This window comes from Ranitomeya imitator, chromosome 1 (genome assembly GCF_032444005.1).
Source record: "Ranitomeya imitator isolate aRanImi1 chromosome 1, aRanImi1.pri, whole genome shotgun sequence".
Classification (NCBI taxonomy): Eukaryota; Metazoa; Chordata; class Amphibia; order Anura; family Dendrobatidae; genus Ranitomeya; species Ranitomeya imitator.
This window is the reverse complement of record NC_091282.1, coordinates 716171481-716192629: the sequence shown is the minus strand read 5'-3', so window position 1 is coordinate 716192629 and position 21149 is coordinate 716171481. Positions and strand designations below refer to the sequence as shown.

At 45.1% G+C, this 21149-nt stretch overlaps 1 protein-coding gene across 2 annotated transcripts in view; it reads right to left on the bottom strand.

The window, feature by feature from the left end:
- The window catches only part of FMN1 (formin 1), a 429179-nt gene that overhangs the window by 299271 nt on the left and 108759 nt on the right, over positions 1 to 21149 (bottom strand). For both annotated transcript variants that reach the window (XM_069732424.1, XM_069732432.1), the window contains one exon: positions 3991 to 4106. In XM_069732424.1, the coding sequence (XP_069588525.1) occupies positions 3991 to 4106 (116 nt within the window). The remainder of the gene's footprint in view (positions 1 to 3990; positions 4107 to 21149) is intronic.

Below are 21149 nucleotides of genomic sequence, written 5' to 3'. Positions count from 1 at the left end.
TGCCTGGGGAGGAAGTGAGTTAGTTGTTGGCTGACCTTTGTTCAGGTAGTTGGTCCCTGACAGGGGTGGGATCCTGTCAGAGGCCGAGAAAGAAGGACACGGAGCTGTGCCTGCCCTGAGTGTGGCAGCTTCTAGAAAGAGACACTGAAGGAGAACTGTATTGTAGACAGGGTGAAGAAGTCGTAGCAAAGGAGTGGATATCAGGAGTTCTGCCCTACACAGGCTGCCTCCTTCTGAGGCGCAGGATCCCGATAGCCGGAACACCGAGGGAGCAACAGTCCTTTATGCCTCGCTCCAGAGACTGGCAGGACAGCTAATTTCACGTTACCTGCCCGCCCTATACCCAGGAGGCAAGGTGGCACCGCTTAGAGGCTGGGGCATGATAGAGTCCCTGTAAAACGCCTCAAGCCACCGGTCATACGGGTTTGTCCTATCCATCTGGGGGACAGAGAGAGACATAACATCTACAACATCTGTGAGGACCTTATGAGACGCTTAGCAGTAAGGTACTACAACACACAGCGCTAGAGGAAGGCTACTGATTTCTACCTGGATAAGGGACTCTGGATTTGCCTCCAAACCGGCCGGACTCTGCCTGCCCTGTGTTCTGTGCTGTGCTGAAACTTTCAGTAAAAGGTAAAGAGACTGCAACCTTGTGTCCTCATTCTTCACTGCACCTCTCACCATTCACCATCTATACACTGGGAAGCCCTGGGGACACACTTCACCTGTGGGAAGGTATACCATCCAGCTGCCATAACATCACCCCAGCGGACCCCTAAAGCAGCGTCGGTCACCCTGACCGAATACCACAGGTGGTGTCATGAACATTACTTTTAAAGACCTTTCCCTTTTTAAACGGACATCCCAGGGCCACGGACCAGGTCAGCCACCGTGACATCCCCCTGTGAACCGAAGGACCCAGTACCGAGTACCCCGCTGCCCTTGGGGGCGCTCCAACTGCCTGTCAGTCATCCCTTGAGCACGGTCTCAGTGGCACAATTACTATCTGGTTATTCATTTGACAGTGGTGGCACCTACCTGTCCTGATTCCTGCAGCTAAGGGACTTCTTGTGAGCTAGCGCTTGTGTGTCCTTTTATACTACAGAGTTTATGTGTTTTGGATGGAAACTGTCTCATTTAAGGTATGTTGGGCGGTCAGGTTGGGCTATTATGGCACATATCGGGAAGGGGTTAAGTTACGCCACTGCACATGATCAACTCCAAGTGCCAGAACCGGAGAATCCTCCCTGCGCGCGAGTTCTTTGAGAATTCAGAAGTCTGCAGTCACAGAATCACTGCAGACTTCAGCTCCAAGCTTGGAAAGCTACTTTAATCAAAACACTGTACCAAGACTAATATTACCACCATACAGATACCATATAAAGACCATATATATGTTTAGTGGAGCGCCCCCAGACACAGAGCCACGCGTTTCGGTACCGGGCCTCTCTGGTTCGGTTCTGAGGCTGTCACGGTGGCTAGACCCGGTCCGTGACCCTGCTAAGGGGCGTCCAATGAAAGTGGTGAAACAGTCTGTCAGTGGTTCGTGACGCCACCTGTGGTGTTCGGTCAGGGTGACTGACGCTGCTATGGGGTCCACTGGGGTGATGGAATGGCAGCTGGATGGTATACCTTCCCACAAGTGAAGTATGTCCCCAGGGCTTCCCAGTAAGGTGGATGGTGATGGTGTATGGTACAGTCAATAATGAGGACACAAGGTTGCAGTCTCTTTACCTCTTTACTGAAGGCTTCAGGATCCTCAATCCAGAGTACATTTAACAGGGCTCTCAGAGACCGGCCGGTCCGATGGGCACATCCAGAGTTTCCTTCGCAGATGGAAATCGTTGCCTACCACTAGCGCCTGTGTGTTGTAGTCCTACCCTGCTGAGCATTCGGAATAGTCCTCACAACTGCTGTTCTTGTTCGTTCGTTCTCTACAGCTCTCTCTCTCGTTCTTTGGTTCCAGATGTTACTAGTTTCTAACGTCCCCCAGGTATGTTATGGCGAGGACGCCACCCGTATGACGGGAAGGCTTGGAGGTCTTCCGGGACCCTAGCGACGCCCCTCTCCCAATGTTGCCCCCTATGTCTTCGTAGGTGTAGTAAGGTAGACAGCCAACCTATGATTAACTGTCCAGCGGAGTTTGAAGTAAGGCTTGAAGTCAGTTACTCCCACGGTGTTCCGGCCACCGACTACGCGCCTCAGTAAGATGTTGCCTCTCTCTCTCTCGGCACGACTCTTACTGGCTCTCCTTTGTGCTTGATCTCGTTTACATGGTTCCACAATATCCTTCCCTTTGTGTCTCTTTCTTAGGATACCGCCGCAGGGTGTGCAGGCGCGGTTCCGTAACGTTCTTTTCGCTAGGCACCTGCCAGGTTCCCACGCCTGACAGGGACCCCCCTGTGCCTTCTCCCTGCAACGCCCCCTGCCACGGGATGTTGCCTGGACCCAACCCAGTCAGCTTCTGACTAACTTCCTCACCAGCCCCTAGTTTTACCAGTGTGAGGAGTGGCCCAATAAATAAAGCCTTTTGCTCCCCCTAGTGGCCGGAGTGTGAAGTGTAATGTGTTCTGGTGATACCTGGTCAGGAGAACTCCTTAGTGCCATCAGACGTACCGCTGCTCCCCTTAGCGGCAGAGCGCCATACTGCAAGTCCTTCTGGAATATACCAGATAGCTAGTCCGACCCTGCGACCAAACTATCTGGTATAACATGCTTGTCTATATCTACACACATGTATTTTTCATGTCAGAGGGGAGAAGATTAATGCATTGTTGTGAACAGGAATGGGAAAGTAATAATCTTACATTTTGGGATTCCCCATAATGTGTATTGTCAGAATGGAGGTTTTCTGAACCCTTGGTTTCATTCCAATAGGGAAGATGAGGCAGACGAGGAGGTCATGCATGTGTGTGGCCATTATTATTGTAGGTTTAGGAGAGTAAAACACTCAGCCTTTTCAGAAACTCAAAGGAGTTGTCAAATGCATGGACTCTTCCTTTATGAAGTGAGAATGGAGGGGTGGAGAGTGGATGTAATGCCCCACAACTTGTGAATCATGCAGTATTGTAGTTGTTAAACTAGAATGCAATATGTTTTGTCCCTTTTAGAAGTTTGTCCTGTCCCTCTCCTCTGTGCTGACGTCATTAACCTCCCCCTTCTTCCTCATTCTGAGTAAGTCAGCCATCTTAAGACACTTCTGCCTTGCATCTCAGGTTCAGATTAGTCTTTTTTTTCCCTAATGATGTTGCACATAACTACAAGAAATCAGCTTGAAAATAAACTTTCTTGAATCTTCATATGTGCCTCCTGCAGTCGAGTCAAGTTATCTGATGAAATCTTTGTGCGAGTACTGGAACATACAGGCATCCATAGAAAGAGAGTTTTAAGTGCTGTACACTTGCCACCTAGTTATGGAGTCAGAATAGGAGACCTCTATTTTCCTTGTAGGTGGAAGTCCAGGTAGGGAAACCCAGTGCAGATAAAGACAGAAGGGGCCACCTGTGCAAGAACATTATATGGGTACTTTGAAACCCCCAAAAAATGTTTAACAGAAGCTGCATGCTGCTTTTGAGATTCATTTGGCCCCTATCTCTTGGGCCCTTGTGCTGCTGCACAGGTTGCACCAATGTTATGTCTGCATTGAGTAAAACCAAAATCTGCCATACATTTAGGACATGTAAATAAAATAAACTAGAAAAGTTTCTGATTGCCATTCCTCTAAGTATCATTGTGGCCCCTGTGGATTGGTTAAATCGGATAAATGCCATTAAAAAAAAAATAAAATAAAATCACAAGCCGTTAGCAGTTATTGCCATCAGTGCCATGGCCAGTTCCCATGTTAGATTATTCCACAGATTCATAGTTCTTTTTGAACAGAATGCTTGTCACTTGAGCCTTCATTTCTCCCTAGGCATGATGTCAGCTGCTTGGACTAACCAACATTTTTAGGTGGTGAAAACACACTATGATCTCATTTATACTTACATGTATGTCGAGTGTCAGATGGAGAAGATTCCGGTCCGGCCTTACTTGCTGATCAGAAGCCTCAGACTGAAAATCTGCTATTGATTTTGCAACACCTCTCAATATACCACCACCTCCTGTGCAAAATAAAAATGAAGCAGATCTTTAGTAAAACACTCATCCAGTATAGAATATACAGTGGCATGCAAACGTTTTAGGCAGGAGTGGAAAAAATGCTGCAAAATAAGAATGCTTTCAAAATTTTAGATGTTAAATTTTTAAACATACCGTACTTATCCATCCTGCAATTCCATCAAGATGGCCGCTGATTGGATCAAAATTTATTTTGCAGCAGGACAACGACCCCAAATATACAGCCAATGTCATTAAAGGGAATCTGTCACCTACTTTTTCGTATATAAGCTTCGGCCACCGCCATCAGAGGCTTATCTACACGGCATTTTTTGTAATGCTGTAGCTAAGCACCCGATGTAACCCGAAAGATAAGAAAAACAAGTTAGATTATACTCACCCTGGGGCGGTCCCGGTTCAGTCCAGTCTGATGGGTGTCGCAGGTCCGGGTCCAGCGCCTCCCATCTTCATGCGATGACGTCCTCTTCCTTGCTTCGTGTCGCGGCTCCTGCACAGGCGTACTTTATTTGCCCTGTTGATGGCAGAGCAAAGTACTGCAGTGCGCAGGCGCTGGGCTTCTCGGACCTTTCCCGGCACCTGCGCACTGCAGTACTTTGCTCTGCCCTCTACAGGTCAGATAAAGTATGTCTGCATAGGAGCCACGACAGGAAGCAAGGAAGAGGACGTCATCGCATGAAGATGGGAGGCGCCGGACCCGGACAGCGATGCCAATCGCACCTGACCCCCCCAGGTGAGTATAATATAACCTGTTTTTCTTATCTTTCAGGTTACATCGGGGGCTTATCTACAGCATTACAGAATGCTGCAGATAAGCCTCTGATGGTGGTGGCCGCAACTTGTATACGAAAAAGTAGGTGACAGATTCCCTTTAAGAACTATGTTCAGCATAAACAACAATAAGTCATTGAATTAATGGCGATGATCCCACAGAGACCTGGTCCAAACAATGAGTCCATATGACATTACATGAAGAAACAGAAGCATTTGCACAATCGTCATCTTCAGAAGAACCTTGGAGAACCAAGATGTTTGGAACAACCTCCCTTCCAAGTTCCTTCAAATACTCTGTGCATATACAAGCGTATCTAGAAAAATTCATCATAGTTTTGATAAAATCAGTTTGACCAGTAGGAGATTACTACTACAGGACTAGTAAACCTGCTGCCAGGCAGTCCTCCATATTCATGAGCTGGGTATAATAGGTCATAAATCATTGATCGTGGGGGATACAGGTAACTGGACGCTCACTGATATTGAGAAGCTAACAATTTCAATAAGTCTTGTACTGGGAGAGCATAATAAGTTTCTCCACAGAAAAATTTAGAGAGCTTTTAGAGATTTAAGAGTTAACACTTGGTGGATACTGTGATTCCCATTCAATTCAAAAGTCTATGGTCTCTAATGTTTAAACCAGACCATTCTTAGCATTGTGGTATTTTCAATGTTTGGACGCAACAATTAATGTTTTAGATGTGTAAACACTTCATGAGTAGCTATTTTTTGAATGCAATACATGAATCGTTAGGATTTTACACTCAACCAAGCCATTTCCTAGTATTTCTTTTACCAGAATTTGGGTTGCATCCAGGAAGTCATGAACAAAACCCTGACAACTCATCTTCACAGTAAAGGGTTTAACAGCTCATTGTAAGTTGCTCAGAATTAAAAGCAAAAAAAAAAAAAACCCAAAACAAAACACAATAGACGGTTTTTACTTTTGGTGCTAACACAAATACACATACTCTTACCAGTAAAGGTAGTGGTTCATAGCACAAGTACAGCAGAAACAAAAACGGTTTTAGTACTTTATTGTTAAAGGAAGTCTGTCAACACCAAAACTCCATTTAAATGTTGAGTGGTGCTGTGATCCTGTGTGCAAACAGGCCAGAACAAGAAGAGAGGGATGAGAGCTGATCTGCACTGACTCTGGGCACACACCTGTTCGGCTCCTGCAGTGCAGACTTGCAGGGCTTGGCATTCAATTAAGGTAGCACTTACTTTGAGAAAGCAAGTGCAGTCAATCAAGACTCAAGGGAAGTGGTTGACATGTTGACAGAGGGCATGAAGCAGTGTGCCGAGCCCTTGACCACACCAAGAGTGAACCAAGAAGCGCTAATTTTCATAAATTATAAAACTATTTTTTTTCTATAATTAAAAGAAGCTAAATTTATATGGCAGGTATAAGATATAGGGGCCAAGTCCCCTAGCAGACTTTGTAATTAGTTTAATAGGAGTTTTTGGAGTGACAGACTATCTTTAAAAAATTTTTTAATGAAGTGATTAGAGAGTTTATAAAACCAATTGTAAGGGTAAAAACCACCCCCAAAAAACAAACAATTACAAATGCAACTCACTTTTTATTACAATTTAAGCCATGCTGAAGGAACCTCACTATAAACAAAGAACAAATACCATTGATACATAATTTAGAGATATACTCCGGGAAAACATCCCATATCAATTAGGACATAGTAACCTGGACACTCCAAACGCATATATCCTACAAAAACTCCATGGAGTACAGAGTCCAATACACTCTAATAAAAATTCAGTAATTTTATTAATAATACAAAAATAAACAATAACAAAACATAACTACATAAAAATGACACAGACTTCAGACATGATGCTTATACAGAGAAAACAGGACAACTGTAGTAACACACGGGGAAGATAAAGCAGATAACCCGTATAATATATGGTACAGCGTATACTGAGAAAAGTGCTTAGTGCAATCTAAAGTGCTTAACAAGTATGAAACTTACTCCCAAGCTGGGGAACATGATTCACTACACACTGTATAACCTACGGGACCAGAAGATAAATATACATGCCAAATTAAATCAGTTATGGTTCCTTTGATCGCTCCAAACCGTTGACTCGGACAACTGTGGTAATTCTAGAGCTAATACGTGCAAACGAGCGCTGACCGCCAGGGACGCGTGCATTTATCAGACCAAAACCAATCCGGGGTCCTGGGTGCGGCGTCGGGACGGTCCTCCGTGGCCTCCCCCCTGCCGCGCTCTCCCCGTAAGCGTTGCGACTCTGGATAACCTCGGGCCGATCGCACGTCCCCGTGACGGCGATCGGCCCGAGGAAGCCCAACGCGAAACGCGCGTCGGGGCTGCTGCAGAGACAGGCACTGGCACATGGGTAAGAGAAGCGGCGGAATTGGCATGTATATTTATCTTCTGGTCCCGTAGGTTACACAGTGTGTAGTGAATCATGTTCCCCAGCTTGGGAGTAAGTTTCATACTTGTTAAGCACTTTAGATTGCACTAAGAACTTTTCTCAGTATACGCTGTACCATATATTATACGGGTTATCTGCTTTATCTTCCCCGTGTGTTACTACAGTTGTCCTGTTTTCTCTGTATAAGCATCATGTCTGAAGTCTGTGTCATTTTTATGTAGTTATGTTTTGTTATTGTTTATTTTTGTATTATTAATAAAATTACTGAATTTTTATTAGAGTGTATTGGACTCTGTACTCCATGGAGTTTTTGTAGGATATAGGAACCTCACTATAGTAGTCTTATAGCCTGTGTTGTCTATAACAACATCAATGACAAGTGCTTCTTACTTTGTATCCAAGATCTCATGGAAAAGGGAGACTTTGTGGTGATCTGTTAACATGGGGTAGTGGTTTGTGGCAACTATTGGGGTCCAGAGCTATGAGGACGAAGCCGGGCAGCAGGGGTCCTGTGAGACTTTGGGGTTATCCAGCCTAATAATGCTATATCCTGGCAATGGTGGTGGTCCCTATACAGTGCAGTGTCCATTACAGTACAGACCACCTAATTTGTAAGCCAAAACCAGGAGTGGGTGAAAAATATAGAAGTGGTGGACATTTCTTTCATAATTTTTCTCCAGTTGTTCCGCTCCAGGTTTTGGTTTACAAATACTGAGGTAAAATACTGACCAAATACTTATAGTGTGAATGTGGCCTTAGAAGCATAGATTAAGATCTAAAAAAAAAGCAATTGAATACGAATCCACATAAGTGAGGTGTACTTGTAAATTCTGTCTGCTGATTTTTTAGCTGGACTCTACAAAACAGGAAAGAAACACCTTAAATTAACACGAAAATGCTAATTTAATTCACACAGTGGTTTTACACACCACGAGCATGTAAACAGAATAAGGTACATAATGCCTGGTATAACTGACTATAGCAATTGAAATATTAACTTGAATCTCCTTGGTCCCAATGCAAAATCTGAAGCAGTCTCCTTCACACCCCACCTGTTAGGTACTACAACATATAGAGTCTTCTTACAGGGTAAAGGAGCATTTGAGGCCATTCAGGCACTAGATCGTGGGTGACACCAACTGCTACCTCTGCACCTCACTCCTGATAGCACGCTAATAATGCCTAATCATGAAGGAAACAACCCATACCCACACATCTTATACGAATTGAGACCCAAAGTTCTTTCTGGGTGAAGTCTGAGATAGCTACCAGATTACATTTGACAAGAATCAAGGTTTTAAATCCATAACAAGTTCAAGTTCACATTGTGGACCCAAAAACCACATGCAAGCTATCCAGTGGCATTAATCATGAGCATGTCGGTTCATGATTGTATAGCAGATATGAGAGGATCGATCTACGGAGGATCGAGTTCAATTCAAATTTCCTGAATGTCACATAAAATCAAACATTGTGAGATTAGATTTGCATAAAAAATAAAAAATTGCCAGTGAAACAGTTTAGAGATGGAAAACAACACTGCTGTACAGTCAGTGGATAAGTCTGTTTCTCCTGTAGAGTGTAAGCTCTTATAGTAAATAGGGTCTTCTCTCACCTGTAGTGTAAGCTCTTATGGTCAGTGGGGTCCTCTCGCTCCTGTAGTGTATAAGCTCTTAGGCTATGTGCACATGTACATGTTTTTTCGCATTTTTTTCACGCTAAAAACTCATTAGAAACGCATACATTATGCATTCTATCATTTAGAATGCATTCTGCATGTTTTGTGCACATGGATGCATTTTTTTCCGCGAAAAAAAACGCATAGCGGTAAAAAAATGAGCATATTCATTATTTTTGCGGATTTTCTGCGTTTTTCCTGCAATTCTATGCATTTGGGAAAAAACGCACAAAAAAAGCGTCAAAATCGCGGTAAAATCGCGGTAAAAACGCATGCGGATTTCTGGCAGAAATGTCCGGTTTTTGTCAGGAAAATTTCTGCAAGAAATCCTGACGTGTGCACATACCCTAATGGTCAGCGGGGTCCGCTCTCTCCTGTAGAGTGTAAGATCTTATGGTCAGAGGTCATCTCTCTTTCCTGTAAAGTGTAAGCTCTTTCTGTGTGTAAGGACGCCTTCGGCAAGGAGACAATATGCAAAAGTCTTCTGTTAAGAGCAAGAATGATTAGCCAAGATTGAAAATATCTGGATACAAGGAGCACTTGAGACCCAGTACATTACCCCTTTTGGACATCCTACCCTTGCTTACAGGATATCCAGCCATCTTATGTCAGTCACATCATAGATTACCATATGTATCCATTTTTAAGTTGTGCAGTTTTTCATGTAATATTATATTATGGTGTTTTCCCCTCAAGCTTTAAACATGCTTTAATCACACCTATTCTCAAAAAGCCCTCTCTTGACCCATCCTCTGTATCTAGCTATCACCCTATATCACTTCTCCCCTATGCCTCAAAACTACTGGAACAACACGTCCATCTTGAACTGTCTTCCCATCTCTCTTCCTGCTCCCTCTTCGACCACTTACAATCTGCGTTCGGGTCACACCACTCCACTGAAACTGCCCTAGCTAAGGTCACCAATGACCTATTAACTGCCAAGAGCAAGCGACACTACTCTGTCCTCAGGGCCGGACTGGCCATCGGGCACTTCTGGCAAATGCCAGAAAGGCCGGTGCCAGTAGTGGGCCGCTGCACTTTCCCCTCTCCCCCCGCCAGTGCCGCCGCATTCAACTATACCGGCGTCTATGATGCCGGTATAGTTCAATGCAATGATGGAGGAGAGAGCGTCTGCTGACGCTTTCTCTCCCATCATTCCCCACTCTGCCTCTGACACTGCGGGTGCGCGAAGACATCATATCGCGCACCTGCTGTGTCCCGGGCAGACTGCAGCCGCCGAGACAGGAGCTAGGAGTAGCGCGGGCAAGAGGAAAGGTGGGGAGAGTGTTTTGGGGTTTTTTGCCATTATCGGGGGGATGAGATGTGGGCTGTGCTGTATATACCACTGTGTGGGCTGTGCTGTGTATATACCACTGTGTGGGCTGTGCTGCGTATACTACTATTCGGGCTGTGCTGTATATACTACTATGTGGGCTGTGCTGTATATACTACTACGTGGGCTGTGCTGTATATCCTACTATGCGGGCTGTGCTATATTATGCAGGCTGTCCTATATACTATGCAAGTTGTGCTATATTATATGCGGGCTTTGATATATACTATGGGAGGTATATTACATTCTTTGGGGAGGCCGTGTTATATACTATGTGGCTGTGTTATATTCTATTCTATGGGGGAGGCTGTGTTATATACTATGGGGGGCTGCATTAATTTCTATGGGAGGCTACATTATATATTATGGGGAGGTGGGCTGCATTATATTCTATGGTGGGCTGTATTAGATTTTATGAGGGATGATTGCATCATACTCTGATGGGGCTGCATTATATTCTATGGGGAGGTGGGCTGTATTCTATTCTATTCGGGGCTACATTATATTCTATGGGGAGCTGTATTATATTTATATTCTATGAGGGGTGATTGCATCATACTCTATGGGGGGCTGCATTATATTCTTTGGGGGGTTACATTATACTCTGGGGTGGCTGCATTATACTGTATGTGGGCTGCATTATATACTGTATTGAGGACTATGGGGAATACGTTATACTATATGAAGAACTATGGGGTGCATTATACTATGGGAAGTGAATTGTACTACATGGATGACTATGGCGGAGCATTATACTATATGGAGCACTATGAGGAGTGTATTATGCTGTATGAAGGACAATGAGGAGTGTAATATACTATGTGGAGGACTGAGCAGTGTATTTTAATATATGGAGGACTATAGGGAGTGTATTATACTATATGGAGGACTGTGGTGCACATTATAATATATGGAGGACTATGGGGTGTATTTTACTAAACAAGTAAAATGCTGCATATTCAGATTGTTTTTGCTGGAACAAAAATCATTGTTCTCAGCAGCACATCGCCGGTGTAAACTGTACATGTGTTGCTGATAACATGATACTGTATGGTGATCTGTTAGTGATCTGTTAGTGATGGTTCTGTCCCATCATTATTCCTCAGCTGGTGGAAAGAGGCCACTTTGCCTAAAACCGGCCCTGCCTACAGGTTTACAATGATATTATACAGTCACCATGTGACAAGTGGACCTGTGTAACTTCAAATGCCAGGGCTGAATTTTAGTCCCAGTCCGGCCCTGGTCCTCCTCCTCCTGGACCTGTCGGCTGCCTTTGACACAGTGGACCATTCCCTATTATTACAGACCCTCTCATCCCTTGGCATCACAGACTTGGCCCTATCCTGGATCTCATCATACCTAACAGACTGGACATTCAGCGTCTCCCACTCACACACCAGCTCCTCGCCTCGCCACCTAGCTGTTGGAGTCCCGAAAGGTTCAGTCCTAGGACACCTGCTCTTCTCCATTTACACCTTTGGCCTGGGGCAGCTCATAGAATCTCACGGTTTTCAGTATCACCTCTATGCTGATGACACACAGATCTACATCTCTGGACCAGATATCACCTCCCTGCTAACCAGAATCCCTCTGTCAGCTATTTCATCCTTTTTCTCCACTAGATTTGTAAAACTTAATATGGACAAAACAGAATTCATCATCTTCCCCTCCATCTCACGCCATTACAGTAAACGGCTGCCTACTCTCCCCAGTCCCACAATCTCGCTGCCTCAGGGGAATCCTTGACACTAATCTCTGCTTCAAACCCCATATCCAAGCCCTTTCCACTTCCTACCGCCTTCAACTCAAAAATATTTCCCGTACATTCCTAAACCAAGAATCTGCAAAAACCCTAGTCCATGCCCTCATCATCTCTCGCCTTGACTACTGTAACCTCCTGCTCTGTGGACTCCCATCGAACACTCTCGCACCCCTCCAATCTATTCTAAACTCAGCTACCCGACTAATCCACCTGTCCCCCCCACTATTCCCCGGCCTCTCCCCTCTGTCAATCCCTTCACTGGCTCCCCATTACCCAGAGACTCCAGTACAAAACCCTAACCAGGACATACAAAGCCATCCACAACCTGTCTCCTCCATACATCTGTGACCTCGTCTCCCAGTACTTACCTGCATGCAACTTCCGATCCTCACAAGATCTCCTTCTCTACTCCCATCTTATCTCCTCTTCCCACAATCGTATACAAGATTTCTCTCGCGTATCACCCCTACTCTGGAACCCTAAATCACAACATATCAGACTCTCCCCTACAATCAAAACCTTCAAAAAGAACCTGAAGACCCACCTCTTCCGACAAGCCTGCAACCTGCAGTAACCACCGATCCACCAAACCGCTGCATGACCAGCTCTGCCCTCACCTACTTATCCTCACCCATCCCTTCTAGATTGTGAGCCCTCGCGGACAGGGTCCTCTCTCCTCCTGTACCAGTTATTATTTATTTATATAGCACCATTAATTCCACGGTGCTGTACATGAGAAAGGAGTTACATACAGGGTTATAGATATCGATTACAGTAAGCAGGTTTACATTGACAGACTGGTACAGAGGGGAGAGGACCCTGTCCTTGCCGACTTACATTCTATGACTTGTATGGTTTAAGATTATTGTACTTGTTTTTATTATGTATACCCCTCCTTACATGTAAAGTGCCATGGAATAAATGGCGCTATAATAATAAATAATAATAATATATTATTCACAGCTTTTCCTGCAGTTTCACACAGATCCACCAGGGGGCTGTTTTAGACATTTTAGACCCACTACTTTGCAATTTAACTGCAAAAAGCAGGCATCACCTCCACCTAGTGGCCTACAAATATATTGTATGAGAATGAACGATAGTTTTAATTTTAGCATTTTTTTTCATAAACAGCTTTAAGAAAATAAAGTACACAAAAGCAAACAAAAGTAGTTTATTTTCCATTCTACTGGGGTAGAATATTATGTTAAAGTTTCAGTATTGTATGAGTGGGAACATATAACGTAGGATATTTGCCATGTGCTTGGAGCAGACCTGGTACTCCAGATAAAAAAAAGTGGTCTAGTATTCAAATAAAATATGTTTTAACATCATATTAAAAAAATGTATACTATAACACAGCTCATTTGTATTTCGATATAACCAAATTGCTCACCGTCTGTTCTTTTAAATTTGTGTTTTTCAGTACAGTGATGAACGCTCACGAGATTTTGTTTATTGGGAGTACAGGTATATTTGTATAACCGACAGCTACACCTAAGAATAAATGATGGTGGTCAAAATGCGTCAGTGAAGCTGTATTTGGCCATCTTGGATTTTTAAACATGTATATAAATTAAGGGAGAAATCTTGACTGCAATAATGGAGCACATTTTTCTTTTAGGAGCATACATATACACCCAAGCATTGAAATTGCAACATTAAGAAGGAACTTTTGTGGAATTATGGAAACCCCAGGAATGATAGGCATGTTAAATGATATGCAAATGATGAAAACATGGAAACACTTTCAAAACTTTCAATTTATTCAATCTCAAAGTATGAGCGTTCTACACAGAAATCCCAGCATTTCCATACCTTGACTACTATAAATGGGGTTATTAATGTTTGCCTGAGAAATGTCCTGACATGCTGAATGCACTTAGACAAATCTTCAAGATCTGCTTCTGGCAGAAGAAATTGCCGACCAATGAGGTCCCAGATATGCTCGATGGGAGACAAGTCCAGAGATGCTGCAGGTCATGGTAGCACGTTTAGACTATGCAGGCAGCACACAGTAACACAAGCAACATGCAGCCTGGCGTTGTCGTGCTGAAAAACAGCTCCTGGGACAGTTTAGAAGATTGGACGTGCCACTGGTTCCACATTCCAGTAAGTGTAATGCTGAGCTGTTAGTGTACCTGGAATGAAGAAATGAAGACAAGATAGATCTAGCTACTGTACGATATGCCACCTCACACCATAATCCTGTGTGTAGGGCTGGTGTGACATTCCCTCATGAAGGCCTCTTCATGGCGTTGCCCACATGGTCAAATTAAAAGAATGGTGCATAGTAATCCATTCTACACTTCAAGCAAAATGAGACATCACATACTGAGCCTAATATATCAGTGTCTACACAAGCTATCAAAAGGCATTAGCACAAAACTGGACTCTGAGCCAGACATCCAGCTTTATCTTCCTTTGACTGCACACCACTGCTTTAAAAAAAAAATAAATAAATAAAAAAAAATAATATAATAATAACAATAATAATAATAATTATATATATATAGTGGTGCAGCGCAAGACACCAATGGAGGTCTACTCATCAGCAATGAGTTCCGCTTTCGTCTTGGATGCAATTATAGCTAGAGGTAGGTCTGGAGACTAGGGTTGAGCGAAACGGATAGGACAAATTCAAAAATCACCGAATTTCGGCAAAGTCAGGTTTCATGAAACCCGACCTTAGTGTGGGATCGGCCATGAGGTCGGCGATCTTAGTGCCAAAGTCGCGTTTCGTATGACGCGTTAAGCGCCATTTTTCTGCCAATGAAGGAGGACGCAGAGTGTGGGCAGCGTGATGACATGGATCTCGGTCCCCACCATCTTAGAGAAGGGCATGTCAGTGATTGGCTTGCTTTCTGCGGCGTCACAGGGGCTATAAAGGGGTGTGCACGCTGACCGCCATCTTACTTCTGATCGTAGCATAGGGAGAGGTTGCTGCAGATTCATCAGAAGAAGAGATATAGTTAGGGAGGGAAGATTAACCCCCAAACTGCTTGTGCTGTAGCGATTTCCACTGTCCAACACCACCTTTTCTTTGCAGGGACAGTGGAGGCTATATTTTTGTGCATCAGCTCTGTAGCTTATTAGGCTGCCCTATAAAGCTCCCTGATAGCTGCATTGCTGTTTGCACGCTGCTGTACAAACCAACTGCTTTTTTAAAAGCAAAAATCCTGTTGCTCCTTTCTGCACAGTTATCTTGTTTATATGTCCACACTTTTGTGTGCAGCAGTCCTTTTTATTGCTGCCATAACGGTCCTGAGATCATTGTAGGGAGATTGAAATTGTACTACAGTCCTTGTATTTTTTCATATATCTTTCAGCCACTTTCTGCCACTTACATTGTGTTTTATGCACAGGGCCAGAGGTTTGGTTTAGTCTCCCCCCAAAAAAGTGAGATTCAAATTCTCACAAAGTGGATATACTTCAGTCCTGTTAGTTTGTCGTATGTCAGCCAGCCACTTTCTGCCACTTAGATTGCGTTGTTATATACACTGGGCCTGAGTTTTGGTTCAGTCTCCCAAAAAAAAAAAAAGATTTAAATTTTCAACAAGTTTATATACACCTTCTACCTTGTTTTACAGTACCATATAACGGTTGTTATTTTGGTTAGATTTTCCTAAAAATGAGGAAGTCTGGAGGAAGAGCCCGTGGGCGGTGATAGCCAGCTGGTACTGATGGTGGTGGTGGTGCATCTGGTGGTAGTGACAAAAGCACAATAGCACCTAAAGCTGGAGGTGTTGAGCCAGCGTCATTGTCTGGCTACACAAGGCCTTGAAGGCTGCGTTATCTGGGAGTAGGAAAACAGCTTTTAAAGCTGGAGGAGCAGGAAATAGTTTTGGCTTTCCTTGCTGACTCAGGCTCTAGCTCTTTCGCCTCCTCTTCAGAAAGTTCCAAATTTAAAAGCAGCGAGTCGTCAGTGGATGCTCCCGGTCAGGAGCAAGAAGTTTCGTTGTGTCCTTCACCCAAACCAAAAGTGAAGGATGCGTCAGGCGACACTACAGGTTACTCCATGGAGCTCTTTACACATACCGTGCCTGGGTTAGAAAGGGAAATTAACAGGCCATGCCCATTACAAGATGAATCGGACATGGAGTGCACAGATGCACAGCCACAGCTAGATTATTATGCTGTTCCATTGACTCAGATCACTACATTGCCCTCGCAGTGTACTGAGCCAGAATCTGACCCTGATGAGACTATGGTGCCCCGTCACGAACGCTATAGCACCGGCTTACACAGTGACACAGAGGAAGGTGCACAGGACATAGAAGAGGAGGTGATAGATGGCCCAGTTGTTGACCCAGATTGGCAGTCATTGGGGGAAGAGGGTGCCGCTGCCAGTAGCTCAGAAGCGGAGGAGGATGATCCGCAGCAGCCATCTACATCGCAACAGCTGTCATCTGGCAGGCCCGTATCAGGCCAAAAACGTTTGTCAAAAACAAAAACAGTTTTAGGACAGCGTGGCCATCCGGCGAAAGTAGCCCAGCGTGCAATGCCTGAAAAGGTATTCCATGGTAGGAAGAGTGTAGTGTGGCAATTTTTTAACCAAGATCCGAATGATCAGTCAAGTGGTATCTGTAAGAAATGCTCAAAGACTTTTAGCAGAGGGAAGAATCTTCAAAATTTAAATACAACGTGCATGCATAGACATTTAACCAGCATGCACTTGCAAGCCTTGACTAACTACCAAATGTCCCGTACCGTTGGTGTACCTGCTCAGAATGAAGGTAGTCAGCAATGCTACATTGCTTCCCTCACTGTAAGCCCACCGGATAAGACACCACCAGCAGCAAATGTAGAGGTATCGTCGCAAGGCCAAAGTAGTCAGGGAATCACAAGGTTCTTGGTAGGAAACACTATGTAGGCCAACATCAAGAATACCATCACCAACCCTCTCTCAATCCGCCATGTCCACCACCAACACCGCTAGTTCCACCATATGCAGCTCTCCAGTCCAGCTCACCCTACAAGAGACACTCGTTAGGAAAAGAAAGTACTCATCCTCTCATTCGCCTACACAGGGTTTGAATGCCTACATTACTATACTAATCTCGTTAGAGATGATGCCCTACCGGTTGGTTGAAAGCAAAGCGTCCAAAGACTTGATGACCTACGCAGTACCATGCTATAACCTACCCAGTTGACACTTCTTTGCGAGAAAAGTCATCCCAGCCCTCCACCAGCGTGTCAAAGACCGCATTGTCCATGCACTGAGGCAATCAGTCAGTGGAAAGGTGCACCTCACAACAGATGCGTGGATCAGTAGGCATGGCCAGGGACCTTACGTGTCCATCACGGCGCACTGGGTTAATGTGGTGGATGCAGGGTCTACAGGGGACAGCCATAGTGGGACAGTTCTGCCTAGCCCACGGTCTAGGAAACAGTTGGCAACCCCTCCTCCTCCTCCTCCAGAAGCAAAAGCTCGTCCACAGAGCGCAGTCGCACGGCCACTCCATCCGCAGCTGCCAGTGTTGCACACGAGGCGTCCCATTATCGAACAGCTAGTGGTAAGCGTCAGGAGGCTGTGTTAGAAATGAAGTGTTTGGGCGACAACAGACACTGCGGAAGTACTGGCCGAGTACTTGCAGCTACAAACTCAGTCATGGCTAGGCAGTGTATATCTTGAGGCAGGCAAGGTAGTCAGTGATAACGGAAGGAATTTTATGGCTGCCATAGCCCTTTCAGAACTGAAACACATACCTTGCCTGGCTCACACCTTGAACCTGGTGGTGCAGTGCTTCTTAAAAAAAATTATCCGGAGTTACCAGCCCTGCTCTTGAAGGTGCGAAGACTTTGCTCGCACATCCGCTGGTCGCCCGTACACTCCAGCCGTATGCTGAACCATCAGCGATCGCCGAATCTCCCCCAGCACCACCTAATAATCGACGTTATAACAAGGTGGAACTCCACACTGCAAATGGTTCAGAGGCTGTGCGAACAGAGGCATGCTGTAATTAATTTGTGGGAGGATACACATACACGGTCAGGCACTTGGATGGCAGACATGGAGTGGTCTGGTGTGCAGTGGTCGAAGCTGCAAGACCTCTGTCAAGTCCTTCAGTGTTTTGAGGAATGCACACGGCTGGTAAGTGCAGACGACGCCATCATAAGCGTGAGCATCCCACTAATGCGTCTGCTGATGCAAAGTTTGACGCACATTAAGGAGCAGGCATCTGCAGCCGAGAAGGAGGGAAGCCTTGATGACAGTCAGCCATTGTCTGCTCAGGGAACTCTCCTGGACGAGGTGGCGGACGAAGAGGAGGAGGAGGATGATGGGGATGAATATTTATGGGAGGAGGATGCTTCTCAGGGGGCAATACAAACTGGTGGCGTTGCAAGGTCAGGTACAGGGTTTTTGCGGGACACAAGTGATGTTGATTTGCAATAAAGTGCTCCTCAACCCAGCACAAGCAGTGAATTGACACCTGGAACATTGGCCCACATGGCCGAGTATCCTAAAAAGGGACCCCCGCATTATCAAAATGATGACCAATGACTATTACTGGTTGGCCTGCCTCCTGGATCCATGATATAAAAGGGAAATTACAAAATATCATGCCACATGAGAACCTTGAGCAAATATTGGCTATCAAACAAGCAACTCTTGTAGACCGTTTGGTTCAGGCATTCCCAGCACACAGCGGCGGTGATGGTTCTTACACGAGCCGTAGGGGGCAATATGGCAGAGGTGTTAGAGGTGCACAAATCCGAAATGGAGTTGAACAGAGGGGTTTTATGACCAGTTTGTGGAGTGATTTCGCAATGACCACTGACGCGACAGGTAGTGCTGCATCGATTCAAAGTGACAGGAGACAGCATTTGTCTAGTATGGTTACGAACTACTTTTCCTCCCTTATCGATGTTCTCCCTCACAGGTCATTTCCCTGTGCCTGAATTGGCAGAATATGCATTAAAGGAGCTTGCTTGCCCTGCTGCTAGTGTGCTATCAGAAAGAGTCTTCAGTGCTGCTGGTTCAATATTGACCGAAAAAAGGACATGTCAGGCTACCCAGAATGTTGATGATCTAACCTTCATTAAAATGAACCAATCATGGATTTCAAATTATTTTGCCCCACCTTCCCCTGCTGACACGTAGCTTGCCTGAAAAATGTCATGATTTTGGCCTCCTCTTACTGACTTCTTTAATTCGTCCATTTGCAGCTGCTGATTGTCCACCATAGGCCATTAATATTTATACCTCCCTAAATGGTCTGACTCCCCCACAGGGCTGTGGTCACCACCTGGCGCAAGCACCCGTGCGAGTGCCGTTTGCCTGGACAGGTGGGTGGGCCCACTCTTGACGACGGCACTGGCACAGGGTCCCTCATAGTACAATTGAAGTATCTGATGATGGTGGTGCACAACCAACGAATTGACACCTGGAACATTGGCCCACATGGCTGAGTATGGCTTGCGTATCCTAAAAAGGGATCCCCGTGTAAGGAGGTGAAGCATAAGGAGAGTCTGGGGGCGGTTACATTCTCGGTTTTTTGCCTGGAACCATTGAGCTGTGCTACAGGTTCCCGAGGGGGCAGACTTAGAGACTGGGACAGGAAGAAAGCCAGACAGAGAGCGGGAAAGGCATGCACGCAAGGACAGATCAGCATGAGCAGCGGTCAGAGCAGGGTGCAGCTGCGCTCCAGGAGAGAGAGCTGCCAGTCAGAGGACAAATACAGGGAGATTGCCCAGAAAGACTGCATCTTGTGAGTACCTGAAAGCGGACTCTGCTGTGACTGGTGAGGGGCGCTTTGAGACTCCTGTAGAGACATTGGCCCGTGTAGAGACTGCGACCCCCTGGTACCCGTGGTATCAGTACAGAGACTGATTCCTGGTGAGACACTTAACAGTGCAGAGCCCCCGATTCCTGGCTGTGCTGTAAAAGCTAAAGACTCAGAGCCTGTGCATATCACATTAACTCCCGAAACCCCAGGCAGCGGGCTCCTAGAGACTACTCAGCCCACGGACAACAGAGGGACGACAAGTGCCGCTGTTTCTCGGCGCCTACGTTGGAGAAGACGACCCTTCAAGCAAGTCCTCATCAGACTGATAAGTGTTCTTTTCTCAAGAAAATCCTGCTTAATTCTGTTACACTGTTTGACTCCCATATTTTTGCACTGTTTTATTGCTAGTTATTTTCCATTGCTTCCTCCCTGTGAGGAGAACCTTATTCCTGTTATTAAACCCCCTCAACTGTTGGTCTGTCTGTTCCGTGGTGACATACTCAGTACCTGCATACTATTACACCCGCATTATCAAAATGATGACCGATGATGATTACTGATTGGCCTGCCTCCTGGATCCACGATATAAAGGAAAATGACAAAATATCATGCCATGCGAGAACCTTGAGCAAATATTGGCTACCAAACAAGCAACTCTTGTAGACCGTTTGGTTCAGGCATTCCCAGCACACAGCGGCGGTGATGGTTCTCACACGAGCAATAGGGGGCAACATGGCAGAGGTGTTAAAGGTGCACAAATCCGAAGTGGCGTTGAACAGAGGGGTTTTATGACCAGGTTGTGGAGTGATAGCTGCTTCTTACATATGAATGCCTTTGTTTTTTCTGTTTGTTAAATATGTGCAATAAAATTTGTATTTTTTCATTAATTAACCCCTTAATTTTTTATTGAGATCTCTAGTTAATATACAGTACTTACTTTAGACATGGTCCGTTGCTATAGTGGGATATTCACATAATTGAGACTCAAGTTTCTGATTTTTGGTGGAATATATCTGGCAGCTTCCAGCTGGTTCCGACATATCCACTACCCTCAGCGCCACCCGCAGAGTGAATAAATCAGAGCCTGGTGACAGAAGCAGTAGTCACAGGAGCAGAATCTGATGGAGATGTCACAGTACCCCTCCTTTAATGAAGGGTTTCCGAATGCTTAAAACAAGGTTTATTAGGAATCCCAAAATGAAAATTCCCTATCAGATTTTTGGCGTGGATGTTATTGGCCGAGACCCAGAATTTCTCTTGAGGGCTATAACCCTTCCAAAGCACTAGATATTGTACAGACGCTCTTACCATACAAGAATCTGGGATCCTCTG